At 52.3% G+C, this 19,754-nt stretch overlaps 1 protein-coding gene across 2 annotated transcripts in view; it reads left to right on the forward strand.

The window, feature by feature from the left end:
• The first annotated feature begins 293 nt into the window (after positions 1 to 293).
• Positions 294 to 19,754, forward strand: part of cntrob (centrobin, centrosomal BRCA2 interacting protein) — a 52,589-nt gene continuing 33,128 nt past the window's right edge. For both annotated transcript variants that reach the window (XM_078207609.1, XM_078207608.1), the window contains exons 1-6: positions 294 to 944; positions 3,091 to 3,175; positions 6,885 to 6,990; positions 7,809 to 7,995; positions 17,106 to 17,222; positions 18,738 to 18,854. In XM_078207609.1, coding sequence (XP_078063735.1) covers positions 315 to 944; positions 3,091 to 3,175; positions 6,885 to 6,990; positions 7,809 to 7,995; positions 17,106 to 17,222; positions 18,738 to 18,854 — 1,242 coding nt within the window. In that variant the 5' untranslated portion in view covers positions 294 to 314. The remainder of the gene's footprint in view (positions 945 to 3,090; positions 3,176 to 6,884; positions 6,991 to 7,808; positions 7,996 to 17,105; positions 17,223 to 18,737; positions 18,855 to 19,754) is intronic.

Below are 19,754 nucleotides of genomic sequence, written 5' to 3' on the forward strand. Positions count from 1 at the left end.
GGGGGGGGTGAGGAAGGAGATGAGGATGGGGGGGGGTGAGGAAGGAGATGAGGATGGGGGGTGGTGAGGAAGGAGATGAGGATGGGGGGGTGGTTACGGGGGAGGGTGGTAAGGGGCCTGGGGTAGTGGGAGGGAGGGAGGCAGGGAGGCCTGGTTTGGAGTGGCTCGGGGCACTGAGTGCCACTCTGGATGGAGAGAGTCTCTGTGCACGGCAGTTAATGTTTACAATCCGTGCCAAGCTGGCGCCTTCCCCTCCGTCACGTTTTGCAATGTGTTTCTGACCGGCAGGTAGTGACCGGGAGCCTCGCGGTTTGATGCAGAGGGACAGCCGCTGGGTATCGACCAGACCGTACCAGGCGATGGATTCCCCCATTCGATCTGAGGATTTGATGAGTGACATTGAGCCCCTGCCAGCCTCCGCGCCCGCCTCTGCCCCTGCCAGCCCGCGCTCCGCCTGGCCACCAGCCGTGCCCTGCTTTGATCGCTCTGCCTCGACCGCTGTGGCCCGCTCTCTGCCCAGCAGCCCCTGTGCCAGCCTCTCCTCCTCATCTGAGGTCACCACCAGGCTGTACGCGTCGCTGCAGCTGGGCAGTGAGCTGGGGGCTCCTCGCTGTCCCCCGGGGGGCTCCTCCTCCAAACAGGTCACCCCCTCCGAGCGCAGAGAAGCGCTGGCCCACAGCGACGGGCACAGCCCCCCACCCCCTGGGTCTCACTCTCGCACCCAAACCCCTGAACCCGCGCCCAAGCTCACCGCCAGGAGCCGCGCCAGGCCTGGCCACCGTCGCGACATTCCTCCCGCTGACCCCCCCGCGAACGCCACCTCCCGCCACCTGAAGTCTGTCCAGTTCGCCAAGGAGGTGCCCGCCCGGTCTGAGTTGGAAGAACCTGCAGTGGAGGTGACCCAGAGGCTGTCAAGGAAGGTGGAGGCCGGCAGTGGGGCAAAGGTAATTCTACGTCTCTCTGGCAGCGCACCGTCAGTTGTTACCCCAATCGCACCCTCCAGAGTGCCCAACCCAAACCGGCGATGGTTCCCCCTGGCAGCTGTTGAAATGAACACCGATCCGGGCATTTAAGTGTGCCAACCTGGCGAGAGCAAAGGGAGAAGTCCTTTCCCAAGTCCAAACCTTCAGGGACCCCTCCCCACCCCTGGAGCCGATCGACGCATCAGGCATTACGCAAATCGTCAGCCAAGCTCAGGAAAACCCCATCAAGAGGGAAAATGCTGCCATCAGGCTGGCACGGGTGGCACAGTGGGTTAGCACTGCTGCCTCACAGCGCCGGGGACCAGGGTTCGATTCCCGGCTCGGGTCACTGTCTGTGCGGAGTCTGCACGTTCTCCTCGTGTCTGCATGGGTTTCCTCCGGGAGCTCCGGTTTCCTCCCACAGTCCGCAAGACGTGCTGGTTAGGGTGCATTGGCCGGGCTAAATTCTCCCTCAGTGTTACCCGAACAGGCGCCGGAGTGCGGCGACTAGGGGGATTTTCACAGTAACTTCAGGCGGCACGGTAACAGGGCGGCACGGTAGCACAGTGGTTAGCACTGCTGCTTCACAGCTCCAGGGACCTGGGTTCGATTCCCGGTTTGGGTCACTGTCTGTGTGGAGTCTGCACATTCTCCTCGTGTCTGCGTGGGTTTCCTCCGGGTGCTCCGGTTTCCTCCCACAGTCCAAAGATGTGCGGGTTAGGTTGATTGGCCGTGATAAAATTGCCCCTTAGTGTCCTGAGATGTTAGAGTGATTAGCGGGTAAATATGTAGGGATATGGGGGTAGGGCCTTGGTGGGATTGTGGTCGGTGCAGACTCGATGGGCCGAATGGCTTCCTTCTGTACTGTAGGGTTTCTATGATTTCATTGCGGTGTTAATGTAAGCCTTACTTGTGACGAATAAATCAACTTTACCATGCTTTTTAACTTTTACTGGGGGGACTAGCTGGAGTAAATGTATGGGGTTATGAGCATAGGGCCTGGGTGGGATTGTGGTCGGTGCAGTCTCGATGGGCCGAACAGCCTCCTTCTGCACTGTAGGGATTCGATGATTTGAGTCCTGCTGCTTTGAGTTTGTGCTCCGTGTGTGTACGTGGCTTCGTCACTGCACTTGCAGGCGAGCAGCAGGAAAAAGAACACACGAACTAGGAGCAGGAGTAGGCCATCTGGCCCCTCGAGCCTGCTCCGCCATTCAATAAGATCATGGCTGATCTTTTCGTGGGCTCAGCTCCACTTACCCGCCCGCTCACCATAACCCTTAATTCCTTTACTGTTCAAAAATTTATCCATCCTTGCCTTAAAACAAAGCAAGTCTCTGTGCAAGAGCACTTTTCAAATCATTCTTTCTTGGGGCTGTGGCCATTGCTGGCAAGGCTTGCATGTCTCCTGGGGAGTGTGTGGGATTGAAGTTTAAAGTTTATTTTGTTAGTGTCACAAGTAGGCTTACATTAACACGGCAATGAAGTTACTGTGAAAATCCCCTAGTCGCCACACTCCGGTGCCTGTTCGGGTAACACTAAGGGGCAATTTAGCATGGCCAATCCACCTAACCTGCACATCTTTGGACACTAAGGAGCAATTTAGGATGGCAATGCACCTAACCAGCACGTCTTCGGATATGAAGGGGCAATTTAGCATGGCCAATCCACCTAACCTGCACACCTTTGGACTATGGGAGGAAACCGGAGCTCCCGGAGGAAACCCGCGCAGACACGGGGAGAACGTGCAGACTCCGCACAGACAGTGACCCAAGCCGGGAATCAAACCTGGGTCCCTGGCGCTGCGAGGCAGCAGTGTTAACCTCTGTGCCACCCGCAGCGGGTTCCATGTTTCCTCTGCTGGACTGTAGGGATCAGTGGGCCTGAACCCCCCTCCCTCGCGCTTCCTCCATTTACTGACTTCCCATCTCATTTATTTCCAGAATTGGCTAAATTGAATTCTGGTTTTCAACCTGCGGTGTCACGGATTTTACCGCAATTAACAGACCAGGTTCCCCCGGGACTAGTAAAACCAGTAGCTAAACCAGTAGCTTAACCAGTGCCGAAACTGCCCTCGGAGATGTTTGAGTCCCCCCTCTTTTGCTCACTCTGTTCCATTCTTCCCCATTAGATTGGATCCAGGCACATCTCGGAGATGGAGTCGGTGCGCTCCCACCTGCAGAACATGTTGAAACTCTCCCAGGAGCTCACCTCCAGTGAGTATCTAACCCTGCCTCGCATGCTGATGCTCAACAGGAAGGTGGGCACAGGGTCGATGCCATGCCACTTTCCTGCAACCACTCCCTCTTCCCGTGCCACTCCTGTGCCCTCATGGACACCTGGGTTTACAGTAAGCAGCAATACCTTCAACCTTGAAATGGAGGGAGCTCTTCAGAGAGCTGTTCAGCAGAGGCCAAACATGTCCCTGTGGCAGGAACAGTGGTTAGCACTGCTGCCTCATAGCACCAGGGACCCTGGTTTGATTCCGGCCTCGGATGACTGTGTCTGTGTGGAGTTTGCACATTCTCCCTGTGTCTACATGGGTTTCCTCCGGGTGCTCTGGCTTCCTCCCACACTCCAAAGATGGCCATGCTAAATTGCCCCTTAGTGTCCAAAGATGTGCAGGTTAGGTGGATTGGCCGTGCTAAATTGCCTCTTAGTATCCAAAGATGTGCGGGTTAGGTGGATTGACCATGCTAAATTGCCCCTTAGTGTCCAAAGATGTGCAGGTTAGGTGGATTGGCCATGCTAAATTGTCCCTTAGTGTCCAAAGATGTGTAGGTAAAGTGGATTGGCCATGCTAAATTGTCCCTTAGTGTCCAAAGATGTGCAGGTTAAGTGGATTGGCCATGCTAAATTGTCCCTTGGTGTCAGGTGTTGTGGTTCAGGTCACAAACTCCAAAGTGTTTTCTGGAGCCCACCTGGATCGTAAGTTTTGCACATTGAATTTGGCCAGGGATAAGCATGAGATGTTTTGCTTCAGGTATGATTCAAATGACCCACTGGGGAGCTTTTAGCAACCAAAGTTTATTTAAGAATATAGTGAACATGTATAGTAAGAAAATGAGCAATAACGTCTACCAATTCCAAACCAAACCAAATAACCACAATAATATATAACCCGTAACAAATATATCTAAGATGTTCCAATCAAACAAAAAACTTCCTTTAGACAAAAACCTTCCACAAGTTCAGCACAGCAAAGACTAATGTTCACGTGATACTGGAATGGAGTCCTTTGGTTGAATGCTGCAGTTCTCTTGATACATTCAGAGCAGTTTAAAATCCGAACAGCTTCCCAGAACACGAGGGAAACTCTCTGCTCAAATCACCAACAACAGATTTCCTACACCGGGAAGGCTTTCAGCGAAGGAGCAGAATTTCCCAAAACCAGACACTGCTTTCCAGCTCGATGTCCCTTCTAAAGCCTGCACCTCAGAACTGCTGTCACCTGACCTGCAAACATTCTTCCTCCTGACAACGCAGGGTCATAAAACTAATTCCCAAAGTAAAAATAAACAACCCCTATTTAAGTCACTTAAGGAGCAATAGTTAAGTTTAAGTTTATTAATGTCACAAGTAAGCCAACATTAACACTGCAATGAAGTTACTGTGAAAATTCCCCTAGCCGCCACACTCTGGCGCCTGTCCGGGTAACACCGAGGGAGAATTTAGCACGGCCAATGCACCCTAACCAGCACGCCTTTCGAACTGTGGGAGGAAAGACATAGGACTCTAAAATCGGCCCCGCAGGTGGAGGAGGTGGTTAAGAAGGCGTATGGTGTGCTGGCCTTTATCAATCGAGGGATTGAGTTTAGGAGTCCGGGGGTAATGATGCAGCTATATAAGACCCTCGTCAGACCCCACTTGGAGTACTGTGCTCAGTTCTGGTCGCCTCACTATAGGAAGGATGTGGAAAAGATTGAAAGGGTGCAGAGGAGATTCACAAGGATGTTGCCTGGATTGAGTGGCATGCCTTATGAGGATAGGCTGAGGGAGCTCGGTCTTTTCTCCTTGGAGAGACGTAGGATGAGAGGAGACCTAATAGAGGTGTATAAGATGTTGAGAGGCATAGATCGGGTGGACTCTCAGAGGCTTTTTCCCAGGGTGGAAATGTCTGCTACGAGAGGACACAGGTTTAAGGTGCTGGGGGGTAAGTACAGGGGAGATGTTAGGGGGAAGTTTTTCACACAGAGGGTGGTGGGCGAGTGGAATCGGCTGCCATCAGTGGTGGTGGAGGCGAACTCATAGGGTCTTTTAAGAGACTCCTGGATGAGTACATGGAGCTTAATAGGATGGAGGGTTATAGGTAGGTCTAAAAGGTAGGGATGTGTTCGGCACAACTTGTGGGCCGAAGGGCCTGTTTGTGCTGTAGTTTTTCTATGTTTCTACGAAACCGGAGGAAACCCACCCAGACACGGGGAGAAGGTGCAGACTCCACACAGACAGTAACCCAAGCGAACCTGGGTCCCTGGCGCTGCGAGGCAGCAGTGCCAACCACTGTGCCACAAAGGACTCCGAGGAGACAACCCACCATCAATGACACCAGCTCAGGCTGTGAGCTACGGGGAATACGATTTAAAAACAAATCTCTTAAAAGGTACACTAACGTCACACGGGGGATCAGCAGGGTAAATAAGTGGGGTTACAAGGATAGGGCCTGGGTGGGATTGTTGTCAGTGCAGGCTCGATGGGCTGAATGGCCTCCTTCTGCACTGTAGGGATTCTATGAACAAGCAGTGGGTATCTGGAGCTGCTGTGTGGCGACTGATGTGGAGATGCCGGCGTTGGACTGGGGTAAACACAGTAAGGAGTCTAACAACATCAGGTTAAAGTCCAACAGGTTTATTTGGTAGCAAACGCCACTAGCTTTCAGAGCGCTGCTCCTTCATCAGATGGACTCCATCTGACGAAGGAGCAGCGCTCTGAAAGCTAGTGGGCGGCACGGTAGCACAGTGGTCAGCACTGCTGCTTCACAGCTCCAGGGTCCCGGGTTCGATTCCCGGCTCGGGTCACTGTCTGTGTGGAGTTTGCACATTCTCCTCGTGTCTGCGTGGGTTTCCTCCGGGTGCTCCGGTTTCCTCCCACAGTCCAAAGATGTGCGGGTTAGGTTGATTGGCCAGGTTAAAAATTGCCCCTTAGAGTCCTGAGATGCGTAGGTTAGAGGGATTAGTGGGTAAAATATGTGGGGGTAGGGCCTGGGTGGGATTGTGGTCGGTGCAGACTCGATGGGCCGAATGGCCTCCTTCTGCACTGTAGGGTTTCTATGATTTCTAGTGGCGTTTGCTACCAAATAAACCTGTTGGACTTTAACCTGGTGTTGTTAGACTTCTTACTGTGAGGCGACTGGCCAGGGGAGATCCGATCCGATGCCCCTAATTGAAGCAGAGCAGTGTGACAATTGAAGTTATCCACACCAGGAACGTGGTCCTGTTCTCTTCTCGAATATCTGGGTACAAACATCACTCGGCACTGTAGGCGACTTGGGGACAAACAACACTAGGCACCGTGAGTACTCTCAAGCTTTATTACTTGCTAGCAAGGAGAACACACATTGAGCGCAATGCACTTCAAGGTGTTTCCCCCGATTTATACAGACAGTGTAGCAGTTATAGTTCACCCGTATCTTGCTCTTTGGAATTTTGATTTTGAAAGGGTCTTGTGTTCATCCTGTAGCCAAGGTTTATGAAACTGACACAAGGTCGAGATTAGTCGTCTATCCTGAATACGCAAGCGCTGGCCTCATTGAAGGCCTCGTTTCCACATTTGCTGACAGAGTTGCCTGCCTTTGTTGTTGTAACTTATTTCCACACATCTGCATCTGCAGTTTAACTATAGATTCACCCTTAATCTTGCACAACGAGGTGGAATTAAATATTTGGCCATAGCCGGAATTGCGACTTAATTTCCACACTCTCCTCACAGGGGATGCTGACGTCAGTCCCACCTCCCCAACGCTGACGTCGAAGGCAGCTGAGGATCAGCGAGATGACGATTCGTTCGAGAGTGACTGCACCAGCACCTTACTCAGGTGAGCCGACCGTCTTGAAGCAGCAGTCGGGGGGGTGGGGGGGTTCTTGGCAAATAGATTTTATTAGATTTATGAGGGGCATGGACAGACTGGATAGTCAGAAGCTTTTTCCCAGGGTGGAAGAGTCAATTACTAGGGGGCACAGGTTTAAGGTGCGAGGGACAAGGTTTAAAGGAGATGTACAAGGCAAGTTTTTTACACAGAGGGTGGTGGGTGCCTGGAACTCGGGGAGGTGGTGGAAGCGGATACGATAGTGAGTTTTAAAGGGGCGTCTTGACAAATACATGAATAGGATGGGAATAGAGGGATATGGTCCCCGAAAGGGTAGGGGGTTTTAGTTCAGTCGGGGCAGCATGGTCGGTGCAGGCTTGGAGGGGCCGAAGGGCCTGTTCCTGTGCTGGAATTTTCTTTGTTTGTATTTCTGGGGGTGAGGCGATTGGTGTCTCGGGTACCGCGGAGAATGACTGTCCGAGTAACTGTTCATGCCTGTGGTTCCCATTCGCCCTTCAAAGACCCTGCCGAGTCCGTCGGAGACTGAGCCGAAAGGCCGGAGGAGGAGTGGGGGGGGCGGTGGAGGGGAATGTGGAGCCTGCCTGGAGGTGTTTGCATTTTCCATTGCACCTCCCACCTCTTTCAGCAACACTTTGATTTGATTTATTATTGTCACATGTACTGGGACACAGTGAAAAGTATTGTTTCTTGCGCACTATACAGACAAAGCATACCGTTCATAGAGTACATAGGGGAGAAGGATTTGATTTGACAGGATCCTCCTCCCGTTGCTGCAACAATTCTCTGACCTGTTTCACTTGTTTCAGTGCCAAACCTTTCCAGGGGATTTCTGTGTCCCCGCCGCTGCCCTTCCTGGGATTGGATGAAGCGGCTCTCTTCCCGCGGTATTCCCGGATCCGGATGGGGACGGGAGAGGGGCTGGCGTCCGAGTCCTCCCTCTACGAGTGTCAGATCCTGAAGGACACCCTCGATAAAGAGCGCACGAGGAGAAAGGTGAGGAATGGCCCCCTCCGACAGCCCCCCACTCCCGACAGTGAGCGTCCGACAGCCCCCCACTCCCGACAGCCCCCCTCCGACAGCCCCCCACTCCCGACAGACCCCCACTCCCGACAGCCCCCCTCCGACAGCCCCCCATTCCCGACAGTGAGCGTCCGACAGCCCCCCACTCCCGACAGACCCCCACTCCCGACAGCCCCCCTCCGACAGCCCCCCACTCCCGACAGTGAGCCTCCGACAGCCCCCCACTCCCGACAGTGAGCGTCCACAACCCACACCCCCCCCCCCCCCCCCCCGCCCCAACCCTCTGATCTCTCCCTCCCCACCTCCGACACCAAGCAACCTCTCCTTCTGCCTTTCCAAAAGCCGCCTCCGCACTGGGACCTTTCCTGATCCCCCCCCAACAACCAGCTGCCTTTCTATGGCACCTTTATGTTTCAGGAGCAACAACAGAGTGGGACTGCGCTGCATACCAAACACCTGGTCGCCAAGGCCAACTTTAAGGAGCATCTGAGACGAGGAGAGGTTGCAGTGGGCAATGCCAGGGCTCGGAGCCAGGCAGCTGATGGCACGGCAGCCAGTGGCGGAGCGATTAAACTCGGGAATGGGGGCAATAGAATATCCGCCGTGCGTTGAGGACCTCTGTCCATTCGATGACGGTTTGGGTTCTGCGATCGTTTTATTTAAAGTCAGCAACTGAGCCGCGAATCAGACTGAGAGCAATCCTGCTGCCTGTGGCTCAGGTCTGCACTGAGTGGGACCCTTAGTGATTCTCCGGGAGCGCGGGCGATCGCACGAAGCCAATCCCTACGCGAGATTTTTAAGCCGTGCATTTCTTTTTTTTTTCAGTAAGTTGTTAAGACTGTTTTTTGCCCTTTTGTTTTCGCTGTCGTCCTGCATTAACGCTGCAGCAAGTACTGCACCCCATCTCTGGCCGGTTTCCAGTCGGTGTGGGAAAGGGTTCATGCCACATGTTGCTCTCTCCCTGCTCTATGACCTTGCGGTGTAATTGGGGACGATCTGCCACAGGCTCACGTGGCAGTAAGCGGCTTGGCTCACTCGCTTGCCGGCTGGATGGATTTAGAAAGCCAATTTGCCGTCTAATCCTCTTTGGGGCACACGCCCAATCCCTTCTCCGCGATATTTGCTGTTGGTACGAAAGCAGCTCATGGAATCAGCGTCAGACATCTCTCCTCCAGGGACTCTGAGGCTTTGGTGTGGGCTTACGTCGAGGGTCACAGCCAGTTTATCGCTGAACCCAAGCCCACACAAGCCCAGCTTTTAAACTCCCCTCTGTTTAGTTTGATTGTTTCATCTTTGACAAACTGAATCTTGAGCTTTATCACTGTCGCCCTTCAGCTGCAAACCCCCCCCCCCCCCCGGGAGTCTGTCTGTCTGTCTGCGTGTGTCTGTGGGTGTGTCTGTGGGTGTGTCTGTGGGTGTGTGTGTGTCTGTGGGTGTGTGTGTGTCTGTGGGTGTGTGTGTGTCTGTGGGTGTGTGTGTGTCTGTGGGTGTGTGTGTGTCTGTGGGTGTGTGTGTGTCTGTGGGTGTGTGTGTGTCTGTGGGTGTGTGTGTGTCTGTGGGTGTGTGTGTGTCTGTGGGTGTGTGTGTGTCTGTGGGTGTGTGTGTGTCTGTGGGTGTGTGTGTGTCTGTGGGTGTGTGTGTGTCTGTGGGTGTGTGTGTGTCTGTGGGTGTGTGTGTGTCTGTGGGTGTGTGTGTGTCTGTGGGTGTGTGTGTGTCTGTGGGTGTGTGTGTGTCTGTGGGTGTGTGTGTGTCTGTGGGTGTGTGTGTGTCTGTGGGTGTGTGTGTGTCTGTGGGTGTGTGTGTGTCTGTGGGTGTGTGTGTGTCTGTGGGTGTGTGTGTGTCTGTGGGTGTGTGTGTGTCTGTGGGTGTGTGTGTGTCTGTGGGTGTGTGTGTGTCTGTGGGTGTGTGTGTGTCTGTGGGTGTGTGTGTGTCTGTGGGTGTGTGTGTGTCTGTGGGTGTGTGTGTGTCTGTGGGTGTGTGTGTGTCTGTGGGTGTGTGTGTGTCTGTGGGTGTGTGTGTGTCTGTGGGGGTGTGTGTCTGTGGGGGTGTGTGTCTGTGGGGGTGTGTGTCTGTGGGGGTGTGTGTCTGTGGGGGTGTGTGTCTGTGGGGGTGTGTGTCTGTGGGGGTCTGTCTGTGGGTGTGTGTCTGTGGGGGTGTGTCTGTGGGTGTGTGTCTGTGGGTGTGTGTCTGTGGGTGTGTGTGTCTGTGGGTGTGTGTGTCTGTGGGTGTGTGTGTCTGTGGGTGTGTGTGTCTGTGGGTGTGTGTGTCTGTGGGTGTGTGTGTCTGTGGGTGTGTGTGTCTGTGGGTGTGTGTGTCTGTGGGTGTGTGTGTGTCTGGGTGTGTGTCTGTGGGTGTGTGTCTGTGGGTGTGTGTCTGTGGGTGTGTGTCTGTGGGTGTGTGTCTGTGGGTGTGTGTCTGTGGGTGTGTGTCTGTGGGTGTGTGTCTGTGGGTGTGTGTCTGTGGGTGTGTGTCTGTGGGTGTGTGTCTGTGGGTGTGTGTCTGTGGGTGTGTGTCTGTGGGTGTGTGTCTGTGGGTGTGTGTCTGTGGGTGTGTGTCTGTGGGTGTGTGTCTGTGGGTGTGTGTCTGTGGGTGTGTGTCTGTGGGTGTGTGTCTGTGGGTGTGTGTCTGTGGGTGTGTGTCTGTGGGTGTGTGTCTGTGTCGGTGTGTCTGTGTCGGTGTGTCTGTGTCGGTGTGTCTGTGTCGGTGTGTCTGTGTCGGTGTGTCTGTGTCGGTGTGTCTGTGTCGGTGTGTCTGTGTCGGTGTGTCTGTGTCGGTGTGTCTGTGTCGGTGTGTCTGTGTCGGTGTGTCTGTGTCGGTGTGTCTGTGTCGGTGTGTCTGTGTCGGTGTGTCTGTGTCGGTGTCGGTGTGTCTGTGTCGGTGTGTCGGTGTGTCTGTGTCGGTGTGTCGGTGTGTCTGTGTCGGTGTGTCTGTGTCGGTGTGTCTGTGTCGGTGTGTCTGTGTCGGTGTGTCTGTGTCGGTGTGTCTGTGTCGGTGTGTCTGTGTCGGTGTGTCTGTGTCGGTGTGTCTGTGTCGGTGTGTCTGTGTCGGTGTGTCTGTGTCGGTGTGTCTGTGTCGGTGTGTCTGTGTCGGTGTGTCTGTGTCGGTGTGTCTGTGTCGGTGTGTCTGTGTCGGTGTGTCTGTGTCGGTGTGTCTGTGTCGGTGTGTCTGTGTCGGTGTGTCTGTGTCGGTGTGTCTGTGTCGGTGTGTCTGTGTCGGTGTGTCTGTGTCGGTGTGTCTGTGTCGGTGTGTCTGTGTCGGTGTGTCTGTGTCGGTGTGTCTGTGTCGGTGTGTCTGTGTCGGTGTGTCTGTGTCGGTGTGTCTGTGTCGGTGTGTCTGTGTCGGTGTGTCTGTGTCGGTGTGTCTGTGTCGGTGTGTCTGTGTCGGTGTGTCTGTGTCGGTGTGTCTGTGTCGGTGTGTCTGTGTCGGTGTGTCTGTGTCGGTGTGTCTGTGTCGGTGTGTCTGTGTCGGTGTGTCTGTGTCGGTGTGTCTGTGTCGGTGTGTCTGTGTCGGTGTGTCTGTGTCGGTGTGTCTGTGTCGGTGTGTCTGTGTCGGTGTGTCTGTGTCGGTGTGTCTGTGTCGGTGTGTCTGTGTCGGTGTGTCTGTGTCGGTGTGTCTGTGTCGGTGTGTCTGTGTCGGTGTGTCTGTGTCGGTGTGTCTGTGTCGGTGTGTCTGTGTCGGTGTGTCTGTGTCGGTGTGTGTGTGTCGGTGTGTGTGTGTCGGTGTGTGTGTGTCTGTGTCGGTGTGTGTGTGTGTGTGTCGGTGTGTGTGAAATAATGGATACCTGGGAGTGCGCTGGTCTCACAATCTCATCATGTAGCTTGGTGTCAGGTTGTTGCAGTGTGTGGAATGTGTTACTGTGTTTGTGGCGCTGTATTAACGTCAAATTAATTGTCGGAGAGACTTCCCCACGAAATTCAATATCACAATAATACATTGTGGTGTTCCTGTCTTCATGTAATATTGAATTGCTGTCAGTAATCCCATGGGAGGTTCATCAGCCGGTGTCAGCAGAGTGCTTGCTGGTAAATAAGAACAAAGCACAGTACAGCACAGGAACAGGCCCTTCGGCCCTCCAAGTCTGTGCTGACACAGATGTCTCTCTAATATTTTCTTGCCTCTGCGTGGTCCATATCCCTCTATTCCCTGCCTATTCACTTATCTATCCAGATACCTCTTGAATGTTGTTAAGGAAGCTGCTTCCACCACTTCCTCCGGCAGTCATCACCCTCTGTGTGAAAAACTTGCCCCTTACATCTCTTTTAAACTTTCCCCCCTCTCACTCTCACCCTCTGCCCCCGAGCCATTGACCCTTCAACCCTGGGAAAAAGACTCTGACTTTCCACTCTATCCAAGCCTGTCATAATCTTGTAAACCTCTATCAGGTCCCCCCCTCATCCTCCGACGCTCCAATGAAAACAATCCAAGTTTGTTCAACATTTCTTCCTAGTCCATATGCTCCACACCAGGCACCATCCTGGTAAATCCCTCCTAAAATCCCAGCACTGATCCCTGTGGAACTCTGCTTGACCCAATGCACCAACATCCTTCTGGTAGTGTGGCGACCAGAATTGTGCACAATACTCCAAATGTGGCCTAACCAAAGTCTTATACAGCTGCAACATGACGTTCCAATTCCTACACTCAACACACCGATCGATGAAGACCAACATGCCAAATTTTTTCTTGACCACCTTGTCCACCTGTGTTGCCACCTTCAGGGAACTGTGGATCTGCACACCTAGATCCCTCTGTATGCTAATATTTCTAAGGGCTCGACCATTTACTGTATACTTTCCTTCTGCAGTGGACTTTCCAAATCGCATCACCTCACATTTAGAAATCATAGAAAGCCTGCAGTGCAGAAAGAGGCCATTCGGCCCATCGAGTCTGCACCGACCACAATCCCACCAAGGCCCTATTCCCTTAACCCTACATATTTACCCGCTAATCCCTCTAAACTATGCATCTCAGGACACTAAGTAGCAATTTTAGCATGGCCAATCAACCTAACCCGCAGATCTTTGGACTGTGGGAGGAAACCGGAGCACCCGGAGGAAACCCACGCAGACACGGGGAGAATGTGCAAACTCCACACAGACAGTGACCCGAGCCGGGAATCGAACCCGGGACCCTGGAGCTGTGAAGCAGCAGTGCTAACCACGGTGCTACCGTGCCGCCCAAAATTTGTCCGGGTTAAATCCCACCTGCCATGTTTCGGCCCAGGTCTCCAGCTGATTTACACCCTGCTGTATCCTCTGACAATCCTCCTCACTATCCGCTACTCCCACAATTTTTGTATCGTCTGCAAATTTACTAATCAGACCACCTACATTTTCCTCCAAATCATTTTTTAATATATATATTACAAACAATAAAGGCCCCGCACTGATCCCTGTGGAACTCTGCTTGTCACAGACCTCCAGTTAGAAAAGTACCTTCCACTGCTACTCTCTGCTTTCTGTGCCCAAGCCAGTTTTGTCTCCATCTTACCAGCTCACCTTGGTCCCCATATGACTTCACCTTCTCTATCAGCCTGCCATGGGGAACCTTACTGAAGGCTTTACTAAAGTCCATGTATACAGCATCCACTGCCCTGCCCTGGTCAATCTTTCTTGTCATTTCCTCAAAGAACTCAAATCAAGTTTGTGAGACACGACCTCCCCCTCACAGAACCATGCTGCCTATCGCTAATAAGCCTATTCTCTTCCAGATGTGAGCACATCCTGAGAATCTTCTCCAATAATTTCCCCACCACTGATGTCAGGCTCACAGGCCTGTAATATCCTAGATTGTCTCTCCCGCCCTTCTTAAACAGAGGAACAATGTTAGCTACTCTCCAATCCTCTGGTACCTTGCCCGTGATTAAAGAGAATGCAAAGGTTTTGGCCAAGGCCTCAGCGATTTCTTCTCTTGCCTCTCTCAGTATTCTGGGATAGACCCCATCTGGCCCTGGGGACTTGTCCACCTTAATGTTTTCCAAAACCTCCTCCCTTTTTAATCTCAACACATCCCAGGATGTCAACATCCTCCTTTCTACACTCAACCACATCCTTCTCCTTTGTGAATACTGACGCAAAGTACTTATTAAGGACCTCATGTGGCTCCACACACACAAATTCCCTCCACTGTCCTTGAGTGGACCTACCCTTTCCTAAGCTACCCTCTTCCTCCTTGTATACGGATAAGAAGCCTTGGGATTCTCCTTAGTCTTGCCTGCCAGGGACATTTCATGGCCCCTTTCTGCCCTCCTACATCCCTGTTTAAGCTCTTTCTTGCTATTGTTGTATTCCTTGAGAGTCTTATCTGTTTTCAATTTCCTGAAACTTTTGTGTGCCTCCTTCTTCTTTTTCACTAAGCTCACAATCTCTCTTGTCATCCAGGGTTCCCGAAACTTGCCATCTTTATCCCTCATTTGTACAGGGACCTACTGGATCTGAATTGTTAACAATACCAAAGAAATTCCATTCAGTCTCGCTGGAGTGGCAGCATTTTTGTTCAGGCTCTGGATCCCACACCAGTGTTACTGAAGAGAAAAGGCAGTTCAGGACACGCCCATCTCGAGCGACCCCATGTTTCCCCTCTCAAAGCCGCCTGACGTTCCCTGTTAAAGTACGGATGATTCAGTGATACCCGAGGAAGAGCAGGGGAGTTAGCCCCATATCCGGGCTAACATTCTGTTGGCGCACTTCCCCTTTGAGAGTCGAACTTATTCCCGCATCCAGGGATGCGCGGCAAAGCGTCTGCCTGTTCTCCAAACCTTGCTTCTCCAAGTGTCGTCAGCTTGAAGCCAGAGGCTAAACCTTGAGGGGACGCTACTCTGCATCAAGCAGGGCTGACCAGGAACCCCACTCCTTTGGCGTGTCGGAAAGTTTTACAGGTCGATAATCAGTCTGTTTGACAGTGCACCTTCCTTGAACATGAAGTCCCGGGTGGGATTCGAACCCGGAACTTCTGGCTCAGAGGCAGGGACACTAGCCACTGCGCCACCCGACATCTTAACCTTATCCTTCTGCCAGATTTGAAAAGCTAGCAACATTAATCCATCTGTTCATTGTGTGAAAGACACTATTCGGGTGCAGATTTCTCTATAAATCTGTTCTCACTGTCAGATGCCTACGAGTTATTTGTGTACCTGTCCAACCTGGTTTGTCCAGCCTGTCCGCTCGATTCTGCCACTCGGAAGCTCAGAATTAAATCTTGAATTCTGGCGTGGATTAAATGTTAGTGTAGTGTCAAAGGGGAAGTGAGCCAACAGCATGTTAGCCCGGATATGGGGCTAACTCCCCTGCTCTTCCTGGGGTAAACACAGTAAGAGTTTTAACAACACCAGGTTAAAGTCCAACAGGTTTATTTGGTAGCAAATGCCATTAGCTTTCGGAGCGCTGCTCCTTCATCAGATGGAGTGGAAATCACAAGTAGGCTGACATTCACATTGCAATGAAGTTACTGTGAAAATCCCCACTCCGGCGTCTGTTTGGGTACACTGAGGAAGAACTTAGCACCTAACCAACACATCTTTCGGACTGTGGGAGGAAACCAGAGCACCCGGAGGAAACCCACGCAGACATGGGGAGAATGTGCAGTCTCCACACAGACAGTGACCCGAGGCTGGGAATCGAACCCAGGTCCCTGGCGCTGGGAGGCAGCAGTGCTAACCACTGTGCCACCGTGCCGTTTAGACGCAGAGGTCATACAAGGAGCAGGAGTAGGCCATTCGGCCCCTCAAGCCTACTCCGCCACTTAATAAGAGCACCCGGAGGAAACCCACGCAGACATGGGGAGAATGTGCAGTCTCCACACAGACAGTGACCCGAGGCTGGGAATCGAACCCAGGTTCCTGGCGCTGGGAGGCAGCAGTGCTAACCACTGTGCCACCGGTCATACAAGGAGCAGGAGTAGGCCATTCGGCCCCTCAAGCCTACTCCGCCACTTAATAAGATCATGACTGATCTGATAGTCACCTCAAATCTGCATCCTGCTCATACCCTGCCCCTGATGGCCCTTCACCCCTTGCTTACTGTCACGGGTCTGTCATAATGTATTTCTTGTATTTAAAACGATTGTTCCCCTCAAGTGGCCAGACAAAATTGCGGAGTGGTTTCAAGATGATTTATTAGAGACTAAAGCTATAGGACTCCGACTTAAGTCATCAAGGCCAGTCAGAGTACAGAATTCAGAAATACACAAGCAGTTATAGTTTCAAATTCAATCGCAAGTAATGAACATATACCAATCGAGGCAAAGGTTATTGATTAAGGTTACATCATGCATAAGGGTATAGTATCCAATTCTAACTTCTGCATGTTATATTCTCAAGCAATGGTTGTTATTTCTCTGACCAATGGTATCTCAACCTCCTTTTCCATTGTCCATTGTTCTAATGGACAAACATGAGCTACAGTTGCACATCGTTCAATTGAATTGGGTGACACGATGGCACAGTGGTTAGCGCTGCTGCCTCAGAGCGCCAGGGACCTGGGTTCGATTCCCGGCTTGGGTCACTGTCTGTGCGGAGTCTGCACCCTTCTCCCCGTGTCTGCGTGGGTTTCCTCCGGGTGCTCCGGTTTCCTCCCACGTTCCAAAAAATGAGCCATTTAGGGGGATTGGCTATGGTAAATTGCCCCTTAATGTCCAAAGATGTGCAGATTAGGTGGATTGGCCATGATAAATTGCCCCTTAGTGTCCAAAGATGTGCAGGTTAGGTGGATTGGCCACACTAAATTGCCCCTTAGTGTCCAAAGATGTGCGGGTTAGGGGGATTGGCCATGCTAAATTGCCCCTTAGTGTCAGGGGGACCAGCTAGGGTAAATGCATGGGGTTATGGGGATAGGGCCTGGATGGGATTGTGATCGGTGCAGACTCAATGGGTCGAATGGCCTCCTTCTGCACTGTAGGCATTCTATGAATGGTCCATGACTCTTATCTGGGTCGTCTTTAATCAAGACGTGTGGTTCTCGCATAGCTTTCCCTGTGTGAGTGAGATACAGCCTGCAGCTTATGTGATTTTTATTTCCCAAGAGTGACTGTGCTCTGACTGCTGTTCTCTCTCTCTCTCTCTCTTTCCTTGGCCGCTCCCTCCGCAGCACTGCGAGAGACAGATTCAAGGCCTGCAGAACAAGATCCTAGAGCTCCAGCAGCAATTGGCTGTGGCCGTGTCAGCTGATCGCAAGAAAGACATCATGATCGAACAGTTGGACAAGGTACGAGGGTGGAGGCTTCAAGGTTTGGCAGCACTTCCTCCGAGACACCCGAGGGCCCATCTCCTGATGCAGGACTCAATCTGAAGGGGAGCAGGTTTAGGACTGAGTTGAGGAAGAACTTCTTCACACAAAGGGTTGTGAATCTGTGGAATTCCCTGCCCAGTGAGGCTACCTCATTGAATGTTTTTAAGACAAGGATAGATAGATTTTTGAACAGTAAAGGAATTAAGGGTTATGGTGAGCGGGCGGGTAAGTGGAGCTGAGTCCATGAAAAGATCAGCCATGATCTTATTGAATGGCGGAGCAGGCTCGAGGGACCGACTCTTGCTCCTAGTTCTCATGTTCTTATTATTAGAGAGGGTGCGGAAAACGTCCACAGGAATGATGAGGAACATCGGTTACTTGGGTTGCAGATGTTTATTTTATCAGTGTCACAAGTCGGCTTACATTAACACTGCAATGAAGTTACTGTGAAAATCCCCTAGTCGCTCCAGCACCTGTTCGGGCAACACTGAGGGAGGATTTAGCACGGCCAATGCACCCTAACCAGCACATCTTTCGGACGGTAGGAGGAAACCGGAGGAAACCCACGCAGACACGGGGAGAATGTGCAGACTCTGCACAGACAGTGACCCAAGCTGGGAATTGAACCCGGGTCCCTGGCGCTGTGAGGCAGCAGCGCTAACCACTGTGCCACCCTTCCTGCTCCAGGATAGATCCTTCACGTCCTTTGAGAGCGTGAGCAGGACCTTGGTTTTAAGATTTCGTCCCAGTGACAGCACCTCCGGCAGTGCAGCACTCCCTCACGGCTTTCACTGAGAGGCTCAACTGAGATAATAGTGCTCAAGGCTCCGGAGGAGGACTCGAATCCCCGGCCGTCTGAATCGAGAGACTTGGGTTCACTGAGCCAGGGCTGGTAGACAGAGGAGGAAGTGTCAGCAGGAGTGTGTCTGAGTGGGAGGTGGGAGGCGCTCAGTCTTCATCTCACACACTGGCTGTGTTGGTCAAAGTATTTGTCCAATGCAGTATCTCAGGGTCGTGGGTTTGTGTCCCACGTTGGGTGCCATTGTTGGGGGCAGCACGGTGATAGTGGTTAGCACTGTTGCCCCACAGCACCAGGGGTCCAGGTTCAATTCCCGGGTTGGGTCACTGTCTTTTTAGAGTTTTTGCACGTTCTCCCCGTGTCTGCGTGGGTTTCCTCCCACACTCCAAAGATGTGCAGGTTAGGTTGATTGGCCATGCTAAATTGCCCCTTAGTGTCAGGGGGATTAGCAGGGTAAATGCATGGGGTTACGGGGATAGGGTCTGGGTGAGATTGTGGTCGGTGCAGACTCGATGGGCCGAATGGCCTCCTTCTGCGCTGCAGGGATATAAAACCAATTCTACATTTGGAGGTTAGGAGCACGACGTAACCGATTTCCTCGCCATTGACAGCAAAATGAAGCCGCGGTCTTGTGTCAGTTTTGTTTTTGAAGTGTACAAATGTTCTCCATTTCCTCCGCCCCCCATGGACAGACCCTGGTGAAGGTGGTGGACGGCTGGAAGAAACACGATGCGGAGAAATCGGAAGCCATGCGGCAGCTGCAGGAGGAGCGCGAGGCAGTGGAGAAGAGACGCGGCAAGCAGCAACAGGTCGGGCCTCTGGAAGGGGGTGGGGGGGGGGGGGTGGTGTCACTTGCTGAGAGGCTCCAGCCCTTTGCTGACCTGTGGCTTTCTGAGACCCCTCCCTCCTATCCTCCTCTGGGAGAGGCGTGTGTGCCTTTCGCCAGCTCCAAAACTTGAGTTGATTTATTATTGTCACATGTATTGGGATACAGTGAAAAGTATTGTTTCTTGCGTGCTATACAGACAAAGCATACCGTTCATAGAGTACATAGGGGAGAAGGATTTGATTTGATTTATTATTGTCACGTGTATTGGGATACAGTGAAAAGTATTGTTTCTTGCGCGCTATACAGACAAAGCATACCGTTCATAGAGAAGGAGAGGGTGCAGAATGTAGTGTTACAGTCACAGCTAGGGTGTAGAGAAAGATCAACTTAATATAAGGTAGGTCCATTCAAAAGTTTGACGCCTGCAGGGATTCTTGAGTCAGTTGGTACGTGACCTCAGATTTTTATATCTTTCCCCCGAAGGAAGAAGGTGGAAGAGAGAATGTCTGGGGTGCGTGGGGTCCTTGATTTATGCTGGCTGCTTTTCCCGAGGCAGCGGGAAGTGTAGACAGAGCCAATGGATGGGAGGCTGGTTTGTGTGATGGATTGGGCTACATTCACGACCTTTTGTAGTTCCTTGTGGCTTTGGGCAGAGCAGGAGCCCATACACAGCTGTGGTACAACCAGAAAGAATGCTTTCTATGGTGCATCTATTGAAATTGGTGAGAGTCGTAGCGGACGTGCTGAATTTTCTTAGTCTGCTGAGAAAGTAGAGGCGTTGGTGGGGCTTTCTTAACTATAGTGTCGGCATGGGGGAGCCAGGACAGGTGATCTGGACTCCTGGAAACCTGAAGATGTGCGGGTTAGGTTGATTGGCCAG

This window comes from Mustelus asterias, unplaced genomic scaffold, assembly GCF_964213995.1.
Source record: "Mustelus asterias unplaced genomic scaffold, sMusAst1.hap1.1 HAP1_SCAFFOLD_2504, whole genome shotgun sequence".
NCBI lineage: Eukaryota > Metazoa > Chordata > Chondrichthyes > Carcharhiniformes > Triakidae > Mustelus > Mustelus asterias.